At 42.2% G+C, this 24,071-nt stretch overlaps 1 protein-coding gene across 1 annotated transcript; it reads left to right on the top strand.

Annotated features, from left to right (window-relative positions):
* Positions 1 to 21,102: 21,102 nt before the first annotated feature.
* Positions 21,103 to 23,143, top strand: LOC141601091 (uncharacterized). The gene is made up of 4 exons (XM_074421356.1): positions 21,103 to 21,672; positions 21,773 to 22,092; positions 22,134 to 22,914; positions 22,997 to 23,143. Exons 1-4 carry the CDS (start codon positions 21,103 to 21,105, stop codon positions 23,141 to 23,143), a joined length of 1,818 nt encoding a protein of 605 aa, XP_074277457.1.
* The last annotated feature ends 928 nt before the right edge of the window (positions 23,144 to 24,071 follow it).

The following is a 24,071-nucleotide window of genomic DNA, read 5'->3' as shown; positions in this document are numbered from 1 at the left end:
CGAAACTGCATCTCGTTGGTTCATTTCATCAAACAATTGGTGCGCATCTGATAACCAAACAACAACTTTGAATACTTGATATAATAAACAATTCAGGAGGGTATTATCTAACCAAAATATACATCATGCTTCAATCCAATGAAACAAAATTCTCTATATATATCATGTTCATTATCTCTGAATACAAAAAAGCTCGTTAGTTTACACGGGAAATAGATAATACTCCTTCCAAGTGATATGTATCTTCCCCTTTCTCTAATATCACTACTACAAATGAGCACTTGGGCCACAGTTAAATTCGTGGCGCAAGTGTTAAATTTCCGTGGCTAAATCATTTGGCCACGGGAATACCTTCCGTGACGCAAGTGGTCGTGGCAAAGAGATAGCCACGGGAAAACCAAGAACGTGGCTATTATTAAATTTTTGGCCACGAATTCTATCGTGGGTAATAACTCCCGTGGCCAAAAAATTTCTCGTGGCGAAAAAATAATTCCCGTGTCAAAAAATATATATGAAAATTAAATAAATAAAATGTTAAATAATTTTTTTTTCACGATCGATATTTTATCATATATGGAACAGTGACAATAGCGGTATTGGTTTCGCTAGTTAGCTCGATTCATTTGAATGTTCTTTGGTTTCACCGGTCATGCATCTGTGCGCATCAAAGAGGCTTCCCAGGAGGTCACCCATCCCAACACTACTCTCACCTGAGCACGCTTAACTGTCCAGTTCTTTTGATGTGCTATCGAAACTGAAAGTTAACTTTGTTGATATAATTAGTACTTTGAATCCTTTTAAGTTTATTTTTTTCCTTTCAAAATTGACCTTTAATATTATTTAATTACAAAAATGTTACATGATTTACGAATTTTTGTGGGAAAAATATTATTTTGGCAAAAACAATCAAATTTTCGATCTTACCACCCCCCCCCCTCCCCCGACATTCTTATTTTCATTTCTCTTGTACTCATTTTTCGTATATTTTTTACGCAAATGCTATTGTATGACCGTCGTACATACGATATGAAAAATTAACCATTTTTTGGTAAAATAATGACCACTTTATATAACATAAGGTCTCCCCCCCCCCCCCAAATTGGTCGCTATTAACCACAAAGTAGTCACTTTTTACTCAAAAAATACGAAAAACAATGTCGTACAGCAGAGTCGCTAATTTTCTTAAACTGATTTCTCTTTGTTATGATTTATCGTTTTTTCCTCAAATTTTTCACTATATTTGCACATGTGACTTTAAATTATTATAATTTCTATATTTTCCATGTGATGTGCTCATTTTGAGTGAAAAAAAATTTCTCCATATTGAATTTTGGGTAAATTGATAAAAACTACCAACTTTAGTCATCTTTTTCATAATCAATACCAACATAATCAATAATTAGTAATCACTACCAAAATATTAACTTTTTTCTATGATAGGTATCAAGTCGTCTTCTTAATCTAATTTTTTTCCTACTTTAAAGGTGCTTTCATCTAAGAGAGGGATTTTGGAAGTGGGTGAGTGGAGATTTGTACTTGAATGATGACTTTTTGGACTTTTTCAAGTAGGTTGAGATTAGATTTTCAGGCGACTTAGTACCAATCTTAGAAAAAAGTTAATATTTTGGTATTGATTACTAATTATTGATTATGTTGGTACTGATTATGAAAAAAGGTCCTTATATTGGTAATGTTTATCAATTAACCCTTGAATTTTTTATATTGATAATTTTTCCGATATGATTTTTTCTTAATTGATTTGTGGGAGATCATTTTTTTTCTTTCATTTATCAGCGCACTTATATTATTTAATCAATTTTGTAATCTAATTGTCGTTTGTTTTTTCACTCCTAAAACAAAATTTCCCAAACTTTTTTTCTCACCAAGTTAAATTTAATATCAAATTCTATTTTTTCTATAAATCTTACAATTAAAGTTGTAAATCAAATTTTGAATGAACCAATTTGACAATTTGTTAATTTTAGATTTATCAAAGATAGATGATAAAGAACTTATTTATTTAATTTTATATGCTATGTCTTTAAATGTGATACGAACATTTAGGATCGTTATTCAAGATTATAATGTTTTAATTAAAAAATTAAAAGAAATTCACGACTCTAATAAACAGAATTATATATTAAAACAAATTTCTTAAATTAGAAATGTTTTGAAAAACCTGCAAAACGTAATTGTGATTTCAAAAAGAATAAAAAAATTTTAGACGATACACTTTTCTTTGGTTGCATATAAGTTTATAAAATTAAAAAATCTATTATTAAAGTAAATAAAATAACAAAAAAAATATTAATTAAATTAATCAAAGTTTTTGCAAATTTTATATTTAAATGCATTTTCATATTATTTATATTTGATAAAAAAAATTTAGATTTTAAGTTTGCCTTTACATGAAAATATCTTAATTTAAGTCGGAAAAGATACTCGCCACGGGAGTTTGTTAGTTCGTGCCTAAAATTTTTTTGCCACGGAACAATTCGTGGCTAATTCAAATTTCGTCACGGGTGTGACATAGTTCGTGGCAAAAATGATTATTTGCCACCGGTGTAGCCTATTTCGTGCCGCAAGTAACTTTTTGCCATAGGAAAAATTATCCCGTGGCATAATTTTTTTTCCAAAATAATGAATAAATTTTTTCCGTGGCTAAGCCGAATTTAGCCACGAATTATAAACTCCCGTGGCATAATTCGTGGCGCAAGTGACAATTTGTTGTATACACGTAAGGAGTATTTTATTGAAAGGAGAAGGTTGATAAAACTTGAAGGGAGTAAGAAATAATCGTTCATCTTGAAGCATGCAAAATCTACCATAAAGAGAATTATGATGAGATCTAAAGATGATACAAATCTAAAATTATATAATTTTAACCTAAATCAAATATTTTGACTGTATTCATCAATCATGACATCATGGATATGTTGTATTCTTCTAATAATCTGATGTCAAGAAGAATAAAATTTTAGTTAGATCAACAAATACATTGGTTACAACCATAGCACAAAACACATAATCCAATCAAATAAAGAGGCAAGCAAGTGAGAAAAACGATGATCAAAAATAAAAATATGCGCATGCTTAAGATGATATGGGATACTAAAAATATGCATATAAGAAACATGGTATGACGTACGGTACGGTGTATCAATTTATATATGCCGATATTCAATATTCGTATTAGTTTTTCCGTTTGTATACACCTCAAACTCTTTCGTAAAATTTGTGTTCGGGTAAGTATTTAGTGTTTGTTAAACACGGAAACGCCGCATGAATCATCTTTTTTTGTTTAATACACTATTAAAATATGATTATTAATAATTATCTTAAATGTTTTTTTTTTAAATTTCTCTTTTATTTATTTATGTTTACATTTATTTATATTAAAGTGTTTCATAAAACTTGGAGTCTCTAAAATTGCCTGAAAAAACCTCTTTTATTTTTTTTTTATATATATATATATATATATATATATATATATATATATATATATATATATATGTATATATATATTGATTAATATCACGCTAAAACATTTTTTTAGTTTTCATTTCATGAATTTGCATTATTGTTTAGTTTTTTGTCTATTTAACAAGTTTTTGTTCATTTGTGCTATTTGTTTTATTTTATATTCCTAATTTTGTTAACTGATCTATGTTTTTTTTTTTTTATGTGTAGGGTATCAATAATTCCAGCAAGCTGAAACGATCGATACAGGTTGATGTGGCCATGTGGGTTTTAAAAGAGTGAAAATATTATAGGTAATTACAGTAAATTTAAAAAGAAAAGTTTTATTCTTTTATACTGCTTCGCTTTTTTTTTTTCCTTCTCTTTTACTTGGACAATGATCAAAGATTTTGTAAGTAAATATTCTCACAAACTCTATCACTATGTGATATTGAATATTGAGGTATCTTAGTTAGAACATGCACTACACTGTTACAAAAGATATTGTGATTATATGAATCCCAGTGCAATGGAGAATTGGCAAGCATAATTTGGCATGCCAATTATCTATTGAAGTCGTCTTTTGGTTATTTGAACATCTAAATAAGCTTTTTCTTCACATATAACATTAGGAATGTACAGATTAGTTACGCTTGATTATAGTGTTATTCATGTGCAATTGTGAGTATGAAGTCTGTGGATCTGGTTCAAGAGGAGTTAATAGGAATATATATTTACACTTTTCTATTTGATTGTGTAATACATATGTTATCCAAAACATGCAAGCAAGGTTTTGAAGTATAACTTTAAGAAATAAGGGTGAGGCACACATGACTACATGAGTCATAGGAGAATTTTCCTAAGAGACCTTTCTTTTATGTATGTATGAGTTTTGGGCGGTGAAAGAGACTCCCACAAATATAATATATCAAAGGAATTAGACTGAAACCTACAAACTCCGTCCCAATTATTTGTTTACCTTTTGTTTTGCCACAAAGACCATGGCAAGGGATCAATTATTGAATGACAAATAGAACAAATTGAGTGTGGAAGATCAAGTTACACATCAAATGTATTCCTAAAATAGAAAGTTAAACAATTAACTGAGATTCCCCGAAATTAAATAGTTAATAATTAACCGAGATGGAGGGTGTAGAAATAAGACGCCCTAACTATAAAATTCCAATAGTAATAGAACGACCAATGGATCAAACAAATGTATAGCCAAAGAGATAAATGCTAATGTCAATAGAAGAAGTTGGTTTCATCGAGTGAAACGGTAATAATTATATGGTTTTGTTGCATTAAGATTGTTAGGTTCATTAATTAGTGGAAAGTTAACAACAATTTGTTTTCTAATAAAAGTCCAATAATACGTAACTAATTATTATTATTATTATTATTATTATTATTATTATTATTATTATTATTATTATTATTATTATTATTATTTATTACAAGATGCACGTAGCTTTCATTAAAATAAAAATAAAAGTTTACAGAAATTGGTGGGGAGCCGAGAGACAATCTGGGCTCCCACACCCTTAGCAATAACAAAGCTAAGTCTAGTAAAAATGTAAGCGGCCACCCGAGCCCCCGCATCCTGAGATACCGAGAATTTCTGGATCCGCTTGAGCAAGGTAACAGCATCCGAACCCAGCACCCCAAGTGAAGAGAAAGAGAAAGGTAGGAAACCATAACCCGCTACCGCGCACAAATCCCCATACTTAGCACACTTTCGCCGAGCAAAGATCGGGCCGACAACCCGGCCGGCACAAAATCGCCAACCCATCCGAGTCAAAGGTGAAGAACCCGTCAGTCGACGCACACATCACGCCCCATATCCCAAGAATAAAGCAATAAATCCACAGACGAAGAGAGCCACCATGCCCATCAACCAAACCGATATCAACCTCCTTCCCCGCAGAATACGGATCTATAACGGATGTCGAAAAGAGTGTCCCGGACAAGGTTATGCCGATGTTTAACGCCCACAAGATGCCGAAGACAAGAAACAGCGTGGTCCCCAAAAACATCCCCAAAGAAAAAACCCGAGAGCAAGCAGACAGGGGCCTAGATACCGTGAATAACGTAACACCCGCACGATACCCCAAAGACACTACGGTAAGTCCTCCCGTTCATAGTCCGCCCCAGCCCCGAGATAGGAACCGCACGTAACCAATCGTAGGACCGAGAACCCTACCGAGACTCGCCATAAAGCAAGTCGGCGTGGTGTCAAAGAGAAAACAGACTACGAGGCGTGAAAGAACCGTCGTGAAATAAATGTCTGCCAATTTCTTCATAAGTTTGGGGGCAGCAATTTCACTAGGGTGACCTAATATACCAGAACCTGTAGTCGCAGTAAACACCTGCGCGGCATCATCAAAAGCAGGTCCAGCAGCTACAATACCAGAAGGGCAAAAAATTCATTAGTGAGAGTCGAACCCGGGTACCCCTTCTATGGAAACCAAACATCAAAATTCATTATTATTATTATTATTATTATTATTATTATTAGGATTAATTAACACGAATAATCCAAACTATGGGGTGCCTTCCTATATTAATCCACACTTTGATTTAACCTACTATAATCCTCACAATAACACTCTCTTTCCCATAGCACACTTAGTCATCAGGCTACCTGTTAAACAGGTAAATTTGTTAACCTCCACTTTTGACTCTTCATTTTCTTATTTCGTCACAAATACTCATCATCAATATTCTCTAACACACTTCCCCTTTCTTATCATGCGATATTCGTCACCAATCTTTCAATCGCTGCAGTAGAACGTTGATTTCCCATCTACAACATAATCTGGATCTCAAAGATGACAACTGTAAGTATATTATCCCATGAAAACTAAATTAATTTGTTGTATTTTTGTATCTGCTTAATTTGATTACTGATAGAAATAATTTGTGTTTATTTAGCTTTAATTTCATTGATTTAGTTGTAATTTCATATTATCCAATTAATTGATTGATTGTTTATGGTCATTGTTTATGGTCATTGATGGATTCATTTTTCATGTTAATTTAGGTTAAACAATGGCAATATGTTACTTTGAAGTTGTTTTATGGTGGTACTTTTAAGAAAACTGAAAATGGTTTTGGGTATACTGGTAGGCAGTTTAGGACAGTGAGTGTTGACCCAGACGAGTTATGTTGGTTTACCCTTCTTGAGGAGGCTGAAAAGTGTGACGGGTTTAGGAGAAATATTGATGGTATATTTTACATGAAACCTGGGGTTGAGTTGCAAAAAGCTGAGGATGATAAGGATGCTGGAGTGATTTGTAAAGAGGCGGTAAGTAGTAGGATGGTTGAGTGTTACATTGTTTTTGACAAGGACCTTCCTCAGTTAATGAACCTAATAAATGATTCTGCTCCCTCTCACACTACAACAAATGTGGTCGAATGTCCCCAAAAGTTGACCCCAAGAATACTGTAAAGGACAAAAAAGGACCACAATATTCAATTCCAACTTCTGAAACCCTAAAAGAATATATAAAAAGATACTCTCAAAAAGATAATGCCCTCTCTCACACCACACAAACTGAACTTCTTCCTAAAAAATCTACTGCATACACTCCTAAAAACACTCCTGAAGTTCCAGATCTAGCTAATTCAACCAAACAAACCAGCTGTTTATATTATGGTGAAACCTCATATGATTGCAATGATCTTAGAATAACAGATTTCTTTGATACTTATGAGGAAGAAGCAGATCTAGCTGGGATTAATGTCATTGAAGACTTTGAGTGGGATGACTTGAGTGAGAGTGATGACCCTGGATATGAGCCTGGTAATGAAGATGATGATTTCACAGATGATGAAAGTAACAGTGATAAGGATGATGCTGTAAGTGATGATGAGTTTAATGAATCTGATGAGGTGAATGAATTTGGTGAGGTGACTACAACTGGTGAGGTGAATGAATTTGATGAGTTCAATGAGGTTGTTGAGAATTTAATTGAGAATGAAGTGTTGTCAGATGGGAACTCAGATGAGGAGGTGGTCCTAGCAAGGGAAAAGGTTAAGAAGTGGAATGTTAATGCTTTTAGAATTGCAAAGCAACTTCAGTTGGAAGCATCATCTAAAGCTTTGGCCAGTCAAGAGAAGAATATCACTGTTGATAATACAGTTGCTGAAAATGAAGGGAGAGTGAGTGATTATGACAACAGTGGAGATGAAATCCATACTCCTAATGAAAGTGATGATGAACCTGTTCCAGGTAAGAGGAAAAAGTCTTGTGTTCCTGTAGTTGATGAGAAATATGATTTCAGTAAACTTAGATGGTCTGTTGGCATTAGATTTCTAAATAGGAAGGTTTTCAGGGAATGTGTTACAAGATATGCTATAGCTCAGGGTAGAAATTTAACTTTTAATAAGAGTCATAAGGCAAGGGGTCAAAGGCTAGGAGTTAGGTGTGTCCCTGGTTGTCCATTCAAATTATACTAGTTTTTGAACCCGTGCACTTCACGGGTGGTAACAAAAAGTATTATTAATAGTAAAAAATTATGTATTTTTTGAAATTTTGTAGATTACAAAGTTTTATAAAATCTTACTTTGTCTACCTATACACTTATGATAAATCTAGTTGCTTAATTTTATTCGAAATATTCCGCTTTTTTTTCTCCTCGAATTTTTAACTTATGAGAGGTAAATCTGAAAAGTGGATATAAAATTATTTTAGATTTCATAACTCCTTTTATTTAGGCAATATACATTTTATTTTACTCATTATTCTATGATTATTGTTATATTACCCCTCTTGTTTGCTATTATCTCAATTCTCTACCTTTTCTCTCATTTTCTCCCCCATCCACCATCGTCTGGACGTATGAAGCAGTGTTCGTCGTCACTAACCCTTGACACTCACCAACAGAGCCTTCACCGCAGTGGTGACCGCACCCAACATCTTAGACCACGACGTCCCTCCCAACCCGTATCTCAGTAGCTCCCCACAACTAACCACCACCCTGCAATTTATATCTCACCTCCTCCAATTACCCAACTCCCTCTTGCCTCAATCAGCACATACGCCCTCATCGTACATCTAATATAACAACCATACTGGCCGACCCCATGAGTGATTTTTAATGCTATCATGAACATATAAATGCCACTTTTGTAGTCCAAACATTTCCTCCCCTTCAAATTTTGTACTCTCTACATCACAATTATTTGTTTGTCTTTGATTAATTTATTTTATAAAAGAATATAAAAAGGTACAAATAAATGAAATATATACAACCACACTTAAAATTGGTGTTGACATACAAATCACAAAGTTGGTCTGCATTTAGCCGTATATGCTAATATGACATTCTACCTTTCTAAGCTCCAACACTTTTAGAATATCAAAAAGAAGAATTTTAGAGAGACGGTTTCTTATTAGGTGATTAAGAGACCACTTTGTCACAGATAATTTATTATACAACTGGTTGAATATACAACTTATTCAATGTAGTTGAGCTTTGTTATAAAGTTATCGAGTTCTACTAACAAAATTATCGAGCTATAATACAAAGTTATTGAGCTTAACAGCATAATCATTAAGCTCAATTAAGCTCAATAACTTTGTAAAATAGCTTAATAACTTGTAAAATAGCTCAACAACTTTGAGGCGGTTATACAATGCTATTATACAACTGGTTGTAGGATAGTATTTATGACTTTGTCATACCCTGTTGTGCATATTTTCGTATCCCTTTTATTATCAATTGTAGCTTAAAATGTCTATTTATTTGGTACGTGTTTTCATAACAATTGTATCTATACTATCATAAATTGTAACCATATCTCTTAATGCCCCGTTAAATAGTCTTTACTTATCTATTTTATATTTTATCATAGCAGTTTCATCAATTTGTAATTGACTGTCAATAGGGGTTTATTATTTCAATTAGTCTCATTGTAGATAACCCCTATCATTCCACTTATTGTTTATCTTATTATGAAAGTGGTGACAATTGAGCCAATGTAAAGTAATAATAGTGAGAATGGAAATTTTAATTTGGATGAATGGTGATGAAGTTGATCATAATTGTGGGTATCTATATGTGTATAGAAACCTTGAAGTTATATTTTTTTTTTACCTAGATTTTAGGTGAAATCATATCATACCACTATGTAACCGGAATATGCCATTTTTTTATATCATATATTTCTTAAAAATGCGCAATTTCTCTTAAAAGTCAGGCGTGATATTTCTTGCTCTATGATATTGTGATATTTTATTATTATTGTATAGAATTTCGTTTGATACTCTTGAGCTTTAGGAAATAACAAACCATTTTTTAGGATCATTATTGTTCCGGGTGTAATTCCAGAGCAGTTACTTGTTACCACCCGTGCTTGTAGAATGACGTCTTTGGTTGAATCCTCCTTGCGGTCTCCTGAAACAATGAACAAACTGAGGGCTCGGCTTTGGACCGAGCGAACTCACTCCGACGCTCAAGTCAGTAAACTAAAAGGGATAAGTTGTTGTTACTTGGCGAAGTTCGTGTTGTAGAGAGATAAGGAAGATATTACCAGATGAATAGTGAATCTTAGGTTAAATTGTGGATCTCCTCCTCAATGAGAGTTGAGGAGTATTTATAGACTTTCACCTTTTGTCACGTAGTGGCCAAGTGGCCAAGTGGCTAGCAGGTGGAAAGACTGATCTACCCCTCGGCCGAGGGACCCATGGCAGGTCGGCGGGCCCTGTTGACTCACCGCCGAGGGGTCTTGGATATGAGTTCGCGGATGTGTGCCTCGGCTGGCTAGTTGTCCCAGCCGAGACCCAAGAGACAGGCCGACGGGCTGCGTCGGTTAGGCTGTCTAAGCCGTTGACTTGCTGTGGATATCTTTGACCTTGCTCAATATGTTGATCGTCGGGGGTGCGAAATATGCCCCATCAATTTGCCCCAGCGTAGTCTATGCCGTGGTATTGGCTCCGATGTATGTTGAGCGTATATTCTGCGCAAGTGAAAATTTCTCGCCTTCTTCTTCTTCCCGGCATGGCTCTGCTTAGGCCGTACCATATCCCCCCTCCACATGGATGTATAATGGACATCCGATGTGGAAAAACAATAATGACGCCCGGCCGAGACCAGGGTGAAGAGTCTTGCCGGTTGTTTCGATTGCCCCCTGGCCGGTGCTTTATGGCTTGGTTGATCATGTGGCCGGCAGAGAAACGGATACTTAGGAATTTGTTGAGGAAGATGAATGGGCAGAGAGATTTGAAGGGGCGTGTTGAAGACGCTTGGTCACTGTTGCATTGATTGACGTTCAACTGTTGCAACGATTGACATTCCGTGGTTGCATGTCCGACACGTGTCCGCTTGCCGATTGGTCGCGTTTCATGGGCGTGCCCCTGACCGTCCTTCTTCATGGGCCTTCCCCTATAAATAGGGCAGTTAATCCCTGAAATTGGGCACCAATTTCATTTTCTCAAAAAATTTCTTCTTTCTAGCCCTCTTTGACAAAACTTCTCTCTAGCTTTCAGAATCATTACTCCGGCGTAGCATTTTTCTTCAAGGTAAACAAACAAATTTTCTCTTTTTAACTTGTAAGTTTTGTTGTAAACATGTCTTCTGCTGGTGCCGGACCTAGTAAGCCTGCGTCGGGGGGTTCCCCGTCGCGTCTTGATGAGGAGGAGATACTAAACGCCATCCCGATAAGGTTTGGGGGCCCTAGGTCTCCGTCTCCTGAAGTCGATCCAAAAGCTTTGGAGGGTTAGGAGGATGATGATGTTGATGATGAATGTGAGGAAAGGATTCCTTCTGGTGAAGAGAGGCCGCATATCCTGGATCACGGCGAGGCTCGCATGATCGTCCCGACCGTGCCTGGACCAATAAATTCGCCAGTTGTTCCGGTGGAACTCTTTTCGAGGGTCATTTCTACTTCGGTGAGGGGTACAAAATTGTTATCCCTAGGGAGGGTCAGGCGGTCTGTTGTCCTCCTCCGGGTCATATCGGCGTATATATCAGGCACCTAAAGTATGGGCTCCGGTTTCCTTTGAATAAATACGTCACGGCCATCATCAAAGCTATGAACGTCGCCGTGGCTCAACTGCATCCGGTGGCTATTAGGACGATAGTTGGCTTCGTGTGGCTCTGTCTTTTCAAGGGGGAGGTACCTACAGTTAACTTATTCCGCCGGCTTCATCATCTTCGGGCATCGACCCCCGGTAAGGTGGGGTGGTACAGCGTGCAGATGGAGCCGGGCGTCCTCTCTGTTGATAAGCTTTCTTCCTGCAAGGACTGGAAGGGGCGGTGGGTGTATGTCGAAGTGCGGGATGACTATCCGCTGCCCGGTCCTTCCAAAGACCAAGTCAACTTACGGTGCGAGAGTAAGAGGGAGCGTGAAAAATGGGTCTCCCGAGTAAGCTCAAGATGGATGCCGTAGGGTTCCTCTTGGTGCGGACGAGGAGCGGCGATCACTGTTTGATGCTTTGAGAAGGGATGGGTGCCCCGACTCGGATTATTCTTCGGATGAGCTGCTTTGCCGCGTCGGCCTCATACCTGCCCTCAACCAGGGTGAGTAGGGTCGGTGTGAGGCCCATCTTTACTGTTACGCTCCTGTTTTTAGAGCTTTGTTTTACTTCTTTTATGTAACTCTTGTCGGTTTCTTGCACCGGTTTGGCCAGGATCTGCATCGAGAGGACCTTGAAGAGGTTAGGGCTTGATAAGGACGGAACGTCGTTTAGCGGCACCCTCGGGCGACGACGCGTGATCGTAGATCGGCTCCCAACGAACTTATGGATAAGCAAACAAGGCACTGGATCCGGCGGCGGCTCAAGCACGGGTTCTCGGAGGCGTGACGAAGAGAAAACCAAAGCGCGTCCGGGTTGGCGACGCGTCAATCCTAACTCCTCTTCAACCCCAACGGCCCAGAAGGAGCATGTGGAGGTCATCGATGTCTCCGAGGAGGTGGTGACCGTTGCGAAGGGCCCTCCTCCTCCGAAGAAGAGAAAAGAGCCACTGCCGGCTTCTACCGTTCTTGGGGAAAAGAATGATTCACCCGGTCCTCCATCTAAGAGGGTCCAGATGGTACGGACCTAACTCGTGGTTCGAGACTTAGCTGGTTCATTATGCATTCCCGATGACGACTCTCGATGTGTCAATGAATGTTGACATGGATGCGCTGTGTGAATTTTTGTAGATCCGCCGTCGGCAGCTGTCGTTCTCATTGAACGGCAATTAGAGAAGCAGCCTGAGAAGGCGGGTGATAGAAATGTCACCGTTGACTCCTTACTCCAGAAGATTTCCCCCGCCGAGCTTGTGGTAGAGGGTACAAGAATACACAAGAGGTTGGCAAAGTGGACTCAACTTGCCGGCTCCCACATTATGGAGCAAGAAAAGGTCATGGCCCAAGCTGGGCCATTGATCGAACGGCTTAAGCTTGATCTTTCCGCTGCAAAGGGAGAAGCCGGGAAGGCTAAGCTTGACCTCCTTGCTGCTCGGAAGCGTGCGGAGGAAGCCGAGAAGCAGCTACAGGCCGAGAGGGCTAAAGTTGAGGCTGCTGATGCCACCTCTGCCCAGTTGCTGGAGGAGCGGGACAGGTATAAGGGCGGTTATGACGCCGTTGTTGCTAAGAGGGACGAATGGAAAGATCTGTATTTGTCCCAGTCGGAGGCACATAGGGATACAAGGGATATCCTTGCCCAAAGGGAGAAAGATATTGAGGTGCTTCAAACCGAGATCATGCCTAACATGTGCGCTCAATTCCGGGATCAGGCCGAGGAAGCGACTAGGGAGGCAATCAAGAAGCTCATTCCTGAAGGCTCCTTCCCGTGGGCAAAATTTGAACAACTTTTCGGATGAGATGGCCGGCCGCGGAAAAAGCGGCTGCGGAAAAGGCGGAGGCGGCGAAGGTGGCTCAGATAGCAGAGGCCAAGGCGGCCTACGATGCAAAGGTGAAGGAGGCCCATGAGGAGGCTGAGAGGCTAAAGGCACGTGAACATGACGAGCCTTCCTCTGGGCCGGCCACCGAAGACGATGCTGCTGCTGATGATGCTGCTGCTGCCGATAGAGGGCAGCAACTAGCATAGGGAGACGGGCGGTCGTCACCAGACTCACCCGGCATCTCGGATAGCTGTAGTTAATCGGGGGCTAACTATTGAGCCTTTCCTCCCTCCCATCTTTTGGCGCTTCAAATTATCATGTCTGTAACCTTTTGCTTTTCTTTTCCCTGTTTTTGTAAAACTTTGGTATGTTGCGTTTTGGCTTATCCCTATGGGGACGGCCATCGTCTGCATTCTTCTCGTTTGTAATCTTTTATCATTAATGAAAGTTTGCTTGTTTTGCCTTTGGCTTGGCCGAGGTCTTTTCTTGTCTTCTTGCGTTATTAATTGAGCGCTTTTTCATTTTTACCTTCGGCTTAGCCGAGGCAGCTAGAATGCGTATCTCAACTGCGTTTAACGTCTTTTTCTCGAACATGTTAGCGTGTTGGTCGCTTCCTCTTTCACTCTCGGTCTAGCCGAGGCGTCGGATTTGCGCTTCCCAACCGCCGTTGTGAACATGTTAGCGTGTCGACCGTTGTGTCCCCTGCCAGGCCTTCGGTTGACCGAGGCGACTAGGAGTTACGGCGCGACAGCATATATTGGCGTATCGACCGTTGTGTCCCCTGCCAGGCCTTCGGCGGGCTGAGGCGACTAGGGGTTACGACGCGACAGCATTCTTTGACGTATCGACCGTTGTGTCCCCTGCCAGGCCTTCGGCGGGCCGAGGCGACTAAGGGTTACGGCGCGACAGCGTTCTTGGGGTGATTGCCCGGCTTGGGCCGTGGCGTCTACCTCGATATGACTGCGGAGGGGATAAACACTTTGATGGAAAAATTGGGTGATTCTTCATTAGATGTAAACATGCGTTGGGGTGCCAACAATTGTTTTGGACACCTCCGCCGCTACACAAAGTATTTCCTGAGATTGTCAGTGTTCCAATGGCTCATCAGAGGCACACCCTCCATGTCGGTCAGCCGGTATGTACCCGGCCTCATTTCTTCAACCACTTTGTAGGGGCCCTCCCAGTTGGCCGTTAGTTTACCATGAATGTTTCCTTTGTTGGTGGCGGCCGACTTTCTTAGGACTAGATCCCCTACTTTCAAGTCCCTTTTGTGGACTCTTCGGTTGTAAGCTCTTCTCATTCGGTTTTGGTATACCGCCAAGTTGAGGCGTCTTTGTATCTCGGCTTTCTACCAGTCTAGGGAGGTTCTTAAGCCTTCCTCATTTTCAACCGGTTAAAGGTGGCCGTTCGAATGTCGGCACCGTTGCTTCAATTGCGGGATCGCTTCGGACCCGTAGATTAAGTGGAACGGATCGTACCCGTTGCTTCTTTCTCCGTGGTTCGCAGGGACCACAGGACGCCGGGTAGTTCATCGGCCCATCTTCCCTTTAGGTCTTCAACTGTCTTCTTCAAACCGTTGAGGATTGTTTTATTGGCCGCCTCCGCTTTGTCCATTGCTCCGTGGGTGACAGACGGAGGAGTATGCAAATTTGATACCGAGTTCTTCCGGCCCACTCATTATTGTGTCACTCCAAAACTCTCGGCCGTGGTCGAATACCATGACTCGGGGTAACCCAAAACGAGTTATGACATTTTCCCAAATTACCTTTCTTACTACCGCCGTCGTCTTTGCAGTCTTGCTACGGACTTCAACCCATTTGGTGAAGTAGTCAACGGCGACAATCAAGAACTTTCTTCCGCCGGATGCCGTTGGAAATGGCCCTAGTAGATCCATCCCCCACCGTGCGAAAGGAAGGGGATTGAGTACCGCCGTAGGTCTCGGGATGGCGCATGTATCACCGGAGCATGCATTTGACAGTTGTTGCACTTTTTGGTCTTGGCTCTGGAATCCGCAAGCATGGTGGGCCAGAAGTAGCCGGCTCGGAGAGCTTTGTGGGCTAGTGTTCTTGCCCCCATGTGATGGCCGCAGATGCCTTCGTGAATTTCTGTCAGTATTAGCTCCGCGTCGGCTGGACCGAAGCATTTCAAGAGTGGCCTCGTCACGGACCTCCTGTACAATTCCCCTTCAAACACCAAGTACCTTTCTGCGATCCTCTTTATCTTCTGCGAGAGACTGCGGTCCTCCGGTAGTTCATTTGTCAATTTGTATTTCATTATCGGAGTCATCCACGTTGTCTCGGTCTCTATGTTACCCACCATGCCGACGGCCTCAGTAATGCTCTTGGCATTCCCGATGTCCACCAAACAGGTTCGGTGACATTCTTGATGGTTGAATCGGCGAGCTTTGAGAGAGCGTCGGCTCGGTTGTTCTCGGACACTGGGAATGCATTGTATCTGAAAAGATTTCAACTTTGAGGTGTCAGCTTTTACCCTTTCCAGGTATCTTACCATTCCGTCGTCTCGAGTCTCGTACTCTCCTCTGATTTGATTAGCCACCAAAAGTGAATCTGTTTTCAAAATGATGTGCTCCGCCCCTGCGGCCCTAGCTAGCTCGACTCCGGTTATCACCGCCTCGTATTCGGATTCGTTGTTTGAGGCCGAGAAGGTAAATTTCAAGGCGTACTCGAACTCGTCCCCGTTTGGGCTGATGATAAGTATGCTTAGGCTCTGAGCTGTTCGTCGTGGAGGACCCGTCGGTGTATACCTCCCATACTCCGGGTTTTGCTCTTCTTGGTATGTGCATTCGGCCGAAATCTGCCGGTGCTGTCCCTTTATCGAGGGCCTCGGCTTGTCTTTGAATGCCGGCCGGATAGCTCTATTGCCCATTTGATGAGCCTGCCGGATTGCTCAAATTTTTCCAATGCTTTCTCCAACGGCTGGTCGGTTAGGACCGTCACGGGATGTGCGTCGAAGTAGGGTTTCGATTTCCTTGCGGACGACGACGAAAAGAAAGGTCGCTTTTTCAATCGGCGGGTAATTTCTCTCGGCGGGCAACAATGTATGGGCGACAAAGTAGATTGGGTCTTCTTGCTTGTCCTCTTCTCTCGACGATCACGGCGCGACCATGGCCGAGGTAATCTGCTATGTACGGATATAGTGTTTCCCCGATCGGCACAGGACGGGGTTGGGAGAGTCGAAGATGAGCTTTCGGTTGTTTGAAAGTTGTGCTCTGCTCCTCCCCCCAGCCGAAATCTTTATTCCCCTTCAACACCTTGAAGAATGGGGTGCTCTTGTTGGCTGACCGAGAGATGAAACGGGCTAGAGCCGCCATCCTCCCGGTCAGCATCATGACCTCCTTTCGATTCCTCGGCTCCGGCAGGTCTAGGATCGCCTGGACTTTGTCTGGATTGGCATCAATTCCCCTGGCGCTAACAAGTACGCCGAGGAACTTACCTGCCCGGACACCGAAGTTGCATTTCATTGGTTTGAGCTTCATCTTGTACTTCCTTAGTGAACAAAATGTCTCGTGTAAATCGGCTAAGTGTTCGCTGTCGGACTTGCTTTTTACAATAGCATCGTCGACGTAAGCCTCAATGTTTCGCCCTTTTTGATTTTGGAACACTTTGTCCACCAGTCTTGTGTAAGTTGCACCGGCGTTCTTTAAACCAAACGGCATCATTTTGTACATGTATGTGCCGTTACCGATGATGAATGCGCATTTAGGCATGTCTTCCTCGGCCATGAACACCGATGATACCCGAGAAGGCGTCCAAAGCGAGCTCGATAGTGTAGCTCTGCCGTCGCGTCGATTAAACTATCTATTCGAGGCAGGGGATAGCAATCTTTGGGGCATGCTTTATTAAGATTGATAAAATCCACGCACATCCTCCATGCCCCCGATGATTTCCTCACCATTACAACATTAGCTAACCACTCAGGATAGGTACAAGGCATGATAAAGCACGCCGCCAGTAATTTATCTACCTCGGTTTTTATGGCCTCATCCTTCTCGGCTGAGGAGTTCCTCATCCTTTGCTTGACAGGGCGAGCGGTGGGGAGTACGTTTAGCTTGTGAACAATTACCTCCCGGCTCACGCCTGGCATCTCGGCCGCTGAGTAGGCGAAGACGTCTTTGTTCTTCCTCAGCAGATCTAGGAGGGCGGCTCTGAATTTTGGCTCCAGGTTAGCACCGATAGTTACGGTGCAGCCTGGGTCAATCTCCACCTCTTCGGTCTCCGCTCCTTCGACCATGCCGACGGTGGTATCCATGCGCTCGCCCTCCTGTTGCAAGGATGGGCTCTTCCCCTTCTCTGACTTCTTCGCCACTTTGAAGGATTGCATGTTGCACCCTCTGGCGGACACTTGGACATTGACCACTTCGTCCCTTTCGTTCTTTGAGATGAGCTTATGCGCTTCCCCCCGGTCTGAGACATACATCAATGTCAGATCCCGGATGGACATTCTTGCATCGGCCTCGCTCGGGGTGACTCGGCCTATGAGAACGTTGTAGGCGGACGAGCCGTCAATGACCACGAACTCAGACATAACGTTCTTGGCCGCACTTCCCTCGCCGAACCTCACCGGCACTGATTGACCCAAGGGGTACCGTAGGCCCCGAAAAAAGCCGTACAACGGGTTGGTGCAGGGGCTCAAGTTTTCAACCTTCAGACCGAGGTTGAGAAAGCATTCGTTGTACATAATGTTTGTGTAGGCGCTGTGTCAATCGGCACCTCTTCACCAGTGGTTGGCTATGTCCAAGTGGACTACGAGTGGGTCGCTGTGAGGGGCGATGACTCCCTTGTAGTCCTTCTTCCCAATAGTTATATCGGGGATGTTGGAAGCGGGAGCCGCTGTGTTGGGCACAAAGTTGATGGCCTGATACATCTCGTTCAGGTGCCGTTTGTGCCCATGAGCGGACCCACCGTTCTCGTTGCCCCCGATGACAACATGGATTACTCATATCCGTTCGAAGACGGATTTCTTATCTGAACCGCCGGCATCAGTCTTTTGGCCTTTGGCAACATACTTGCCGAGGCTCCCCTTCCGGATTAGTTCTTCAATGGCATTCTTCAGATGCCGGCAGTTGTCAGTAAGGTGACCGGTGTGGCCGTGGTACTCACGATCGGCTCGTGTCACCGTCACTCCTCGGCCGGGAGGCCTCTCCCACTCGACCTTCGTTCTTGCTCGGGCGAAGACCTCGGCGGCAGACGCGACCGGGGGTGTGATCATTGTACCGCTTCGGCGGTTCGTTCCCGAACTCCCCGGCGTCCGCCGAGTTCTCGTTTCCCCGGTGGACTGTCGACCGTGACCTATTATTGTCACGGCGTCTTTCATCCGGGTTGTCCTCCCAGCGGCTTTTTCTTTCTGAGAGCTCGGCCTCGCTGGGGCCTACCCAGGTTTTGTGGTAGTCCTCCACTTTTATGGCTTGATCGGCCATCTTCCTGGCGGACTCCAGGTTCAGGCCGCCGCACTTGATGAGCTCATTCTTTAGGTCCCCTCTTGGGAGGCCTTTCATCAGCGCGAAGCCGCTCGGCTCTGCTTCACTCACGAATCTGCTGAACCTTGGCGTCGAACCTCTTCACATAACTTCGGAGAGATTCGCCTCCTTCCTGTCTGATAGTCAAGAGGTCCGAGGTCTCCACGGCCCTCCTTTTGTTGCAAGAATACTGGGCTAGGAATGTGTCCTTTAGGTCGGCGTAATAGTATACCGACCCGTCGGGTAGCCCCTTGTACCAACTTTGTGCCATCCCATGCAGTGTCGTTGGGAAGACTCGGCACCAAACCTCGTCGGGTTGCTCCCATACCGACATGTGAGACTCGTAAGCCTCGACGTGGTCGGTTGGGTCGCCTTCTCCTTTGTATGCTATAGGTGGCAACTTGACTTAGTCGGCACCGGGGTATCTAGGACGTGGGCGGCGAGGGGTGTCGACCGCGTGTCGAATGACACGCGGCGATCGGCTCCTCACATCCCTAGTCCGGCTCCTCTCCCCGTGGCGGGAAGGGCTTCTTCTCGACTCGGTGAGTCGGGCTTCTTCTCCGACTACGGTGAGTCGGGCTCCTTCTCCGACTACGGTGAGTCGGACTCCTTCTCCGACTGGGCGAGCCGGACTTCTTTCACTCCTCCGGGGATGCCTCGTCGGTCTTTGCGGCGACGCCGTCCTCCCGCGAGTGCGGGAAGGACTCGGTCTACCACTAGCATTCCGGGCTCCCCCGGCGTCTTGACAGGGCCGCTTCTTCCGGTGCTCCATTCAAGTCTCTTGGAGTCACATTACAGGCCCCGGTCTCCTGGACGGGTTCCGCCGCTCTTGTCGGTGTGACGGTGTGAGCCGGCGTACTACCAATTATGTCCAGGAGTAGCTTCAGCGTTGCTGCATCAACCACATGTCCCATGATGGTGACCTGGTCGGCGGGCAGCGGCATATCTTGTTCCTTCGGCGTCCCGTTCGTCGTATCAGTGATACGGCCGGTGAGGGACTGCCCGATTTCTGAGTTGTGGAATGTGTCGTCTTGGTAGAATTCGTTTTCCACCAACACCTTCTCTGGTTGTTTCGACATCTTCTTAGCTTTTTGGGTGGGTTTTTGTTTTTTTTTTTTTTTGTTTGGGAATGAATGTGACTAGCTTCTAGTATCTTTTCCCACAGACGGCGCCAATTGTTCCGGGTGTAATTCCAGAGCAGTTACTTGTTACCACCCGTGCTTGTAGAATGACGTCTTTGGTTGAATCCTCCTTGCGGTCTCCTGAAACAATGAACAAACTGAGGGCTCGGCTTTGGACCGAGCGAACTCACTCCGACGCTCAAGTCATTAAACTAAAAGGGATAAGTTGTTGTTACTTGGCGAAGTTCGTGTTGTAGAGAGATAAGGAAGATATTACCAGATGAATAGTGAATCTTAGGTTAAATTGTGGATCTCCTCCTCAATGAGAGTTGAGGAGTATTTATAGACTTTCACCTTTTGTCACGTAGTGGCCAAGTGGCCAAGTGGCTAGCAGATGGAAAGACTGATCTACCCCTCGGCCGAGGGACCCATGGCAGGTCGGCGGGCCCTGTTGACTCACCGCCGAGGGGTCTTGTATATGAGTTCGCGGATGTGTGCCTCGGCTGGCTAGTTGTCCCAGCCGAGACCCAAGAGACAGGCCGATGGGCTGCGTCGGTTAGGCTGTCTAAGCCGTTGACTTGTTGTGGATATCTTTGACCTTGCTCAATATGTTGACTGGTCAGCGGGTGCAGAATATGCCCCATCAATTATAATCCCTTATTTTAGGATATTTTCAAATTAATCAGCATATTATATTCTGTAAAAGATATTCTAAACTTATATGAGTTGCTTTTGGCAATATTAATAGAGTTAATTTCGGCGATATTTAAGTTAGTGTGAATTAGTTGCTAATCGTGATATTTTTGGAGATTTCAGTAGAATATATGATTTGATTAAATTTATTATTAATTATTAATGTAATGTATTACGTGAGTTAAAATAGGAATCAAAGCATATTCTCTAGATATTATATAGTTATTAAATGAATCTTTATTTTTTTGTAAATCAAACGTGTTATTTGTTTGAGTAGTTGCCTTTTTGTGTATATGTATCTAGATTTTTTATTTGATTTTTTTTATTATGCGGACTCGGACTTTCGACATGGCACATTAATAGGCAAAACTCCACGTGGCAAATTTGAAGGTGATGACACGTGTCGATTGAATAGGCTAATGGTTGTTGCTTTAATATAATATATGATGGAAGTTGGGATAATGCAAGTGCTTGTATACTTGTGAAATCTGTTGATCCTCACCACACTTGTCATAAAAATATGGAAAGAAATAGGCAATTGAAGTCAAGTTGGTTAGCTAAGCAATTTCTTGAAGTTTTCAAAGCTAGGCCTCATTGGCCAGCTTCTGAAATAATTGAGAAAGTGAGAAGAGCTTATAAAATAATCATCAAAAAAGGGTTTGCATATAAGGTTAAGTACTTTGCTCATAAGATGTTACATGGCTCTTTGAAAGAGCACTACAGCAAACTTGGGAGTTATATTCAGGCTCTCAGAGATGAAGAGACAAACAATGTGTTTATCTTGTCTACAATTCCAGGAAAAATTCCAGTTTTTCATAGATTTTTTGTATGCTTTGATGCATTGAAGCAAGGTTGGGTAAGGGGTTGTAGAAACGTGTTGTGTGTGGATGCCTGCTTCCTGAAAACTTTCTTGGGAGGGCAATTGATATTTGCCACAGGAAGAGACGCAAATGAACAAATGTATCCTCTTGCCTGGGCTATAGTAGAAGGAGAAAACAATGATAGCTATGAGTGGTTCTTTCAACAATTGAAGAACACCCTAGGAGAGGCAAATGGTGAGGGTTGGACTATCATTTCAGATCAGCATAAGGTAAGACCATATCCTCTGACTATTGAACCATTCTGTATCATGTTCTCCAATGTTAATTTCTGATTTATTTAACATTGCTTATATGTTTCATGATGTGTAGAGCATAGTTACCATGGTTGCTCAGGAATTTCCAAAGGCTGAACATAGGATTTGTGCTAGGCACATATTTGCCACCTGGCACAAATCCTATAAAGGTGATGAAATGAAACTATTGTTTTGGAGTTGTGCCAAAGCATACAATATGTCTGACTACAACTTGGCTTTGGATGAGTTGAGGGAGGTTGATCCTAAGGCAGCAGATGCTTTTGTAGCTTGTAATCCATCTTTGTTCTGTAGGGCTTTTGTGGATACCACAACCAAGTGTGATGTCATTGTTAGTAATATGGCTGAAACATTCAACGCTTACATCATAGAAGCTAGGTCTAAGCATTTGATCTATATGCTTGAAGACATAAGATCAGCCATGATGAAGAGATTGGCGTTAAGAAGAAAGCTGAAATGGAGAGGAAAGCCATCACTGTATGTCCAAGAGTTCAGCAAAAACTAGAAGAGGAGAAAGAGAAATCTGCAGAGTATTATGTGTTTCCATCATCAGCTACTGTTTTCCAAGTGAAAATTGGCATAGATGAGGTAAGTATGAACTTAGAGAAGAGAACATGCACTTGTAAAAAATGGGATTTGACTGGGATCCCATGTAGTCATGCTGCTGCAGCCATTTTTGACATCCATGGTCAGCCAGAAGACTATGTGATTGACCTGTACAAAAAAGAGGCATACCTTAGAGCTTATAGTGAGCCCATTGCCCCTTGTCCAGGTCAAAAATATTGGTCAAAGGTTGACCTACCTTTAAATTCCCCTCCCATCAAAGTTGGCCCTGGCATGCCAAGGAAGAAGAGAAGAAGGGATCCTCATGAGGATCCAAAAAAAAGTGGGAGGTTGACTAAGCATGGGATTGAGATGACTTGTTCTGTTTGCAAGTCCAAATCCTATAACAAAAGAAAATGCCCAGATAAGGACAAGGTATTGCCACCACCACCAAAAAGAGGTAGGGGTAGACCTAGGAGTAATGTGACTGCCACTGCCAGGTCTGATGTTCTGATGAACACTGCTTCTACATCTCACCATGGGGCAACTTCTCAGCCAACAAGATTGGGGAGGGGTGGAAGAAGAATAAGAACAAGTAGGGGAGGAAGAGGAGGTGGTAGAGGTGGTGGGAGAGGGAACAGAGGTGGCAGAGGACAGGTAACATTGATGCTTAAATCTCTTTTTCTTTATTTTGCTTTACCAATAAGGACTGCTATCTATAACATTGTTTTCCTTTCAGGCACCCCAAGGTGTTGGAGTTCTAATAGATGGCCAGGGAAATGCCTTCACTAACCCACCAGGCAATAGGAGGGGACCAAGAATGATACAGGAAGCTCCAACTTCAGTTTCAAGTCAACCCACTCAAGCATCAATCAACAAGCCCTAAAGTGTTGGTTGTAGTTATGTATAAAAGTTAGTATGCTAAGAACACTTTTAGTTATGGCAGTATGTTAGGTTTTGGCCTGTCAGTTATGGCAATAGCAGTTATGGTAGTATGTTGGCTTTTGGCATGTATTTGCAAACTTACGGTTTTCGCTTGTAATGAATGTCAGTGAAAAATGGCATTATTTTCAAATCAATGTCAAACTTTTCATTACAACCTCAAAAGCTATTACATTGAACTTCAATCCTTAATTTTAGCTATTACATTGAACTCCAATCCTTAATTTCTACTAAAACGGAGACAAATTGCAAAAAATATCCATTACAACCTCAAAAGCTATTACACTGAAATAACATTACTTAGTTCATAGGAGTTCATATCCTACTAAAACAAAGACAAATTGCAAAAAATATCCATGAAACAATTAACACAATCAAAGCAATCCTCTCCCCTTTACTATGTTTCCTAACTTCATTCCTTAATTCCACTACCAGCTTCTTCAAATTCTCCTTCTTATCCTCCAGCTTTTTCACTTTCTCTTTCAAAATCATCTTCTCGAAATCGTCATATTCAAATCCTCTTGCGCCAGAAGTTTTCCCAAATAAGTAATCATCCTCAAATTGAAATAGCCCACAATCATTATCCTACATGATGAGGGAAACTAAGACCTTCAAAATCAATTCAAAATCAATTTAATTACTAAAATTAAATACAAACAAATTAAATTTCTTACTGGCCAAAGAGGACACCCATAAAAATTCCTGCCTACATGTGAACCATTCTTAATCGTCTTCAAAACTGCCCTTAAATTATGCTTGCAAAAAACACCATCATTCACTTTTGAATTACTTGAACTTGCATATGATAACTTCTTTTTCATTGATTTTACAGAGATAGAAAGAGGGATAAGAGCTTAGTATCGGAAAAAAAA

This window comes from Silene latifolia, chromosome 9, assembly GCF_048544455.1.
Source record: "Silene latifolia isolate original U9 population chromosome 9, ASM4854445v1, whole genome shotgun sequence".
Classification (NCBI taxonomy): Eukaryota; Viridiplantae; Streptophyta; class Magnoliopsida; order Caryophyllales; family Caryophyllaceae; genus Silene; species Silene latifolia.
The sequence above is the reverse complement of the archived record's forward strand: the minus strand, read 5'-3'. Positions and strand labels throughout refer to the sequence as shown.

Coding starts and splice junctions, on each gene's coding strand:
- LOC141601091 (XM_074421356.1), top strand. CDS start 21,103: ATGGAAAGAAATAGGCAATTGAAGTCAAGTTGGTTAGCTAAGCAATTT. Junction 22,093..22,133: donor GCTTACATCATAGAAGCTAG/GTCTAAGCATTT, acceptor ACATAAGATCAG/CCATGATGAAGAGATTGGCG. Junction 22,915..22,996: donor ACAGAGGTGGCAGAGGACAG/GTAACATTGATG, acceptor TTTTCCTTTCAG/GCACCCCAAGGTGTTGGAGT.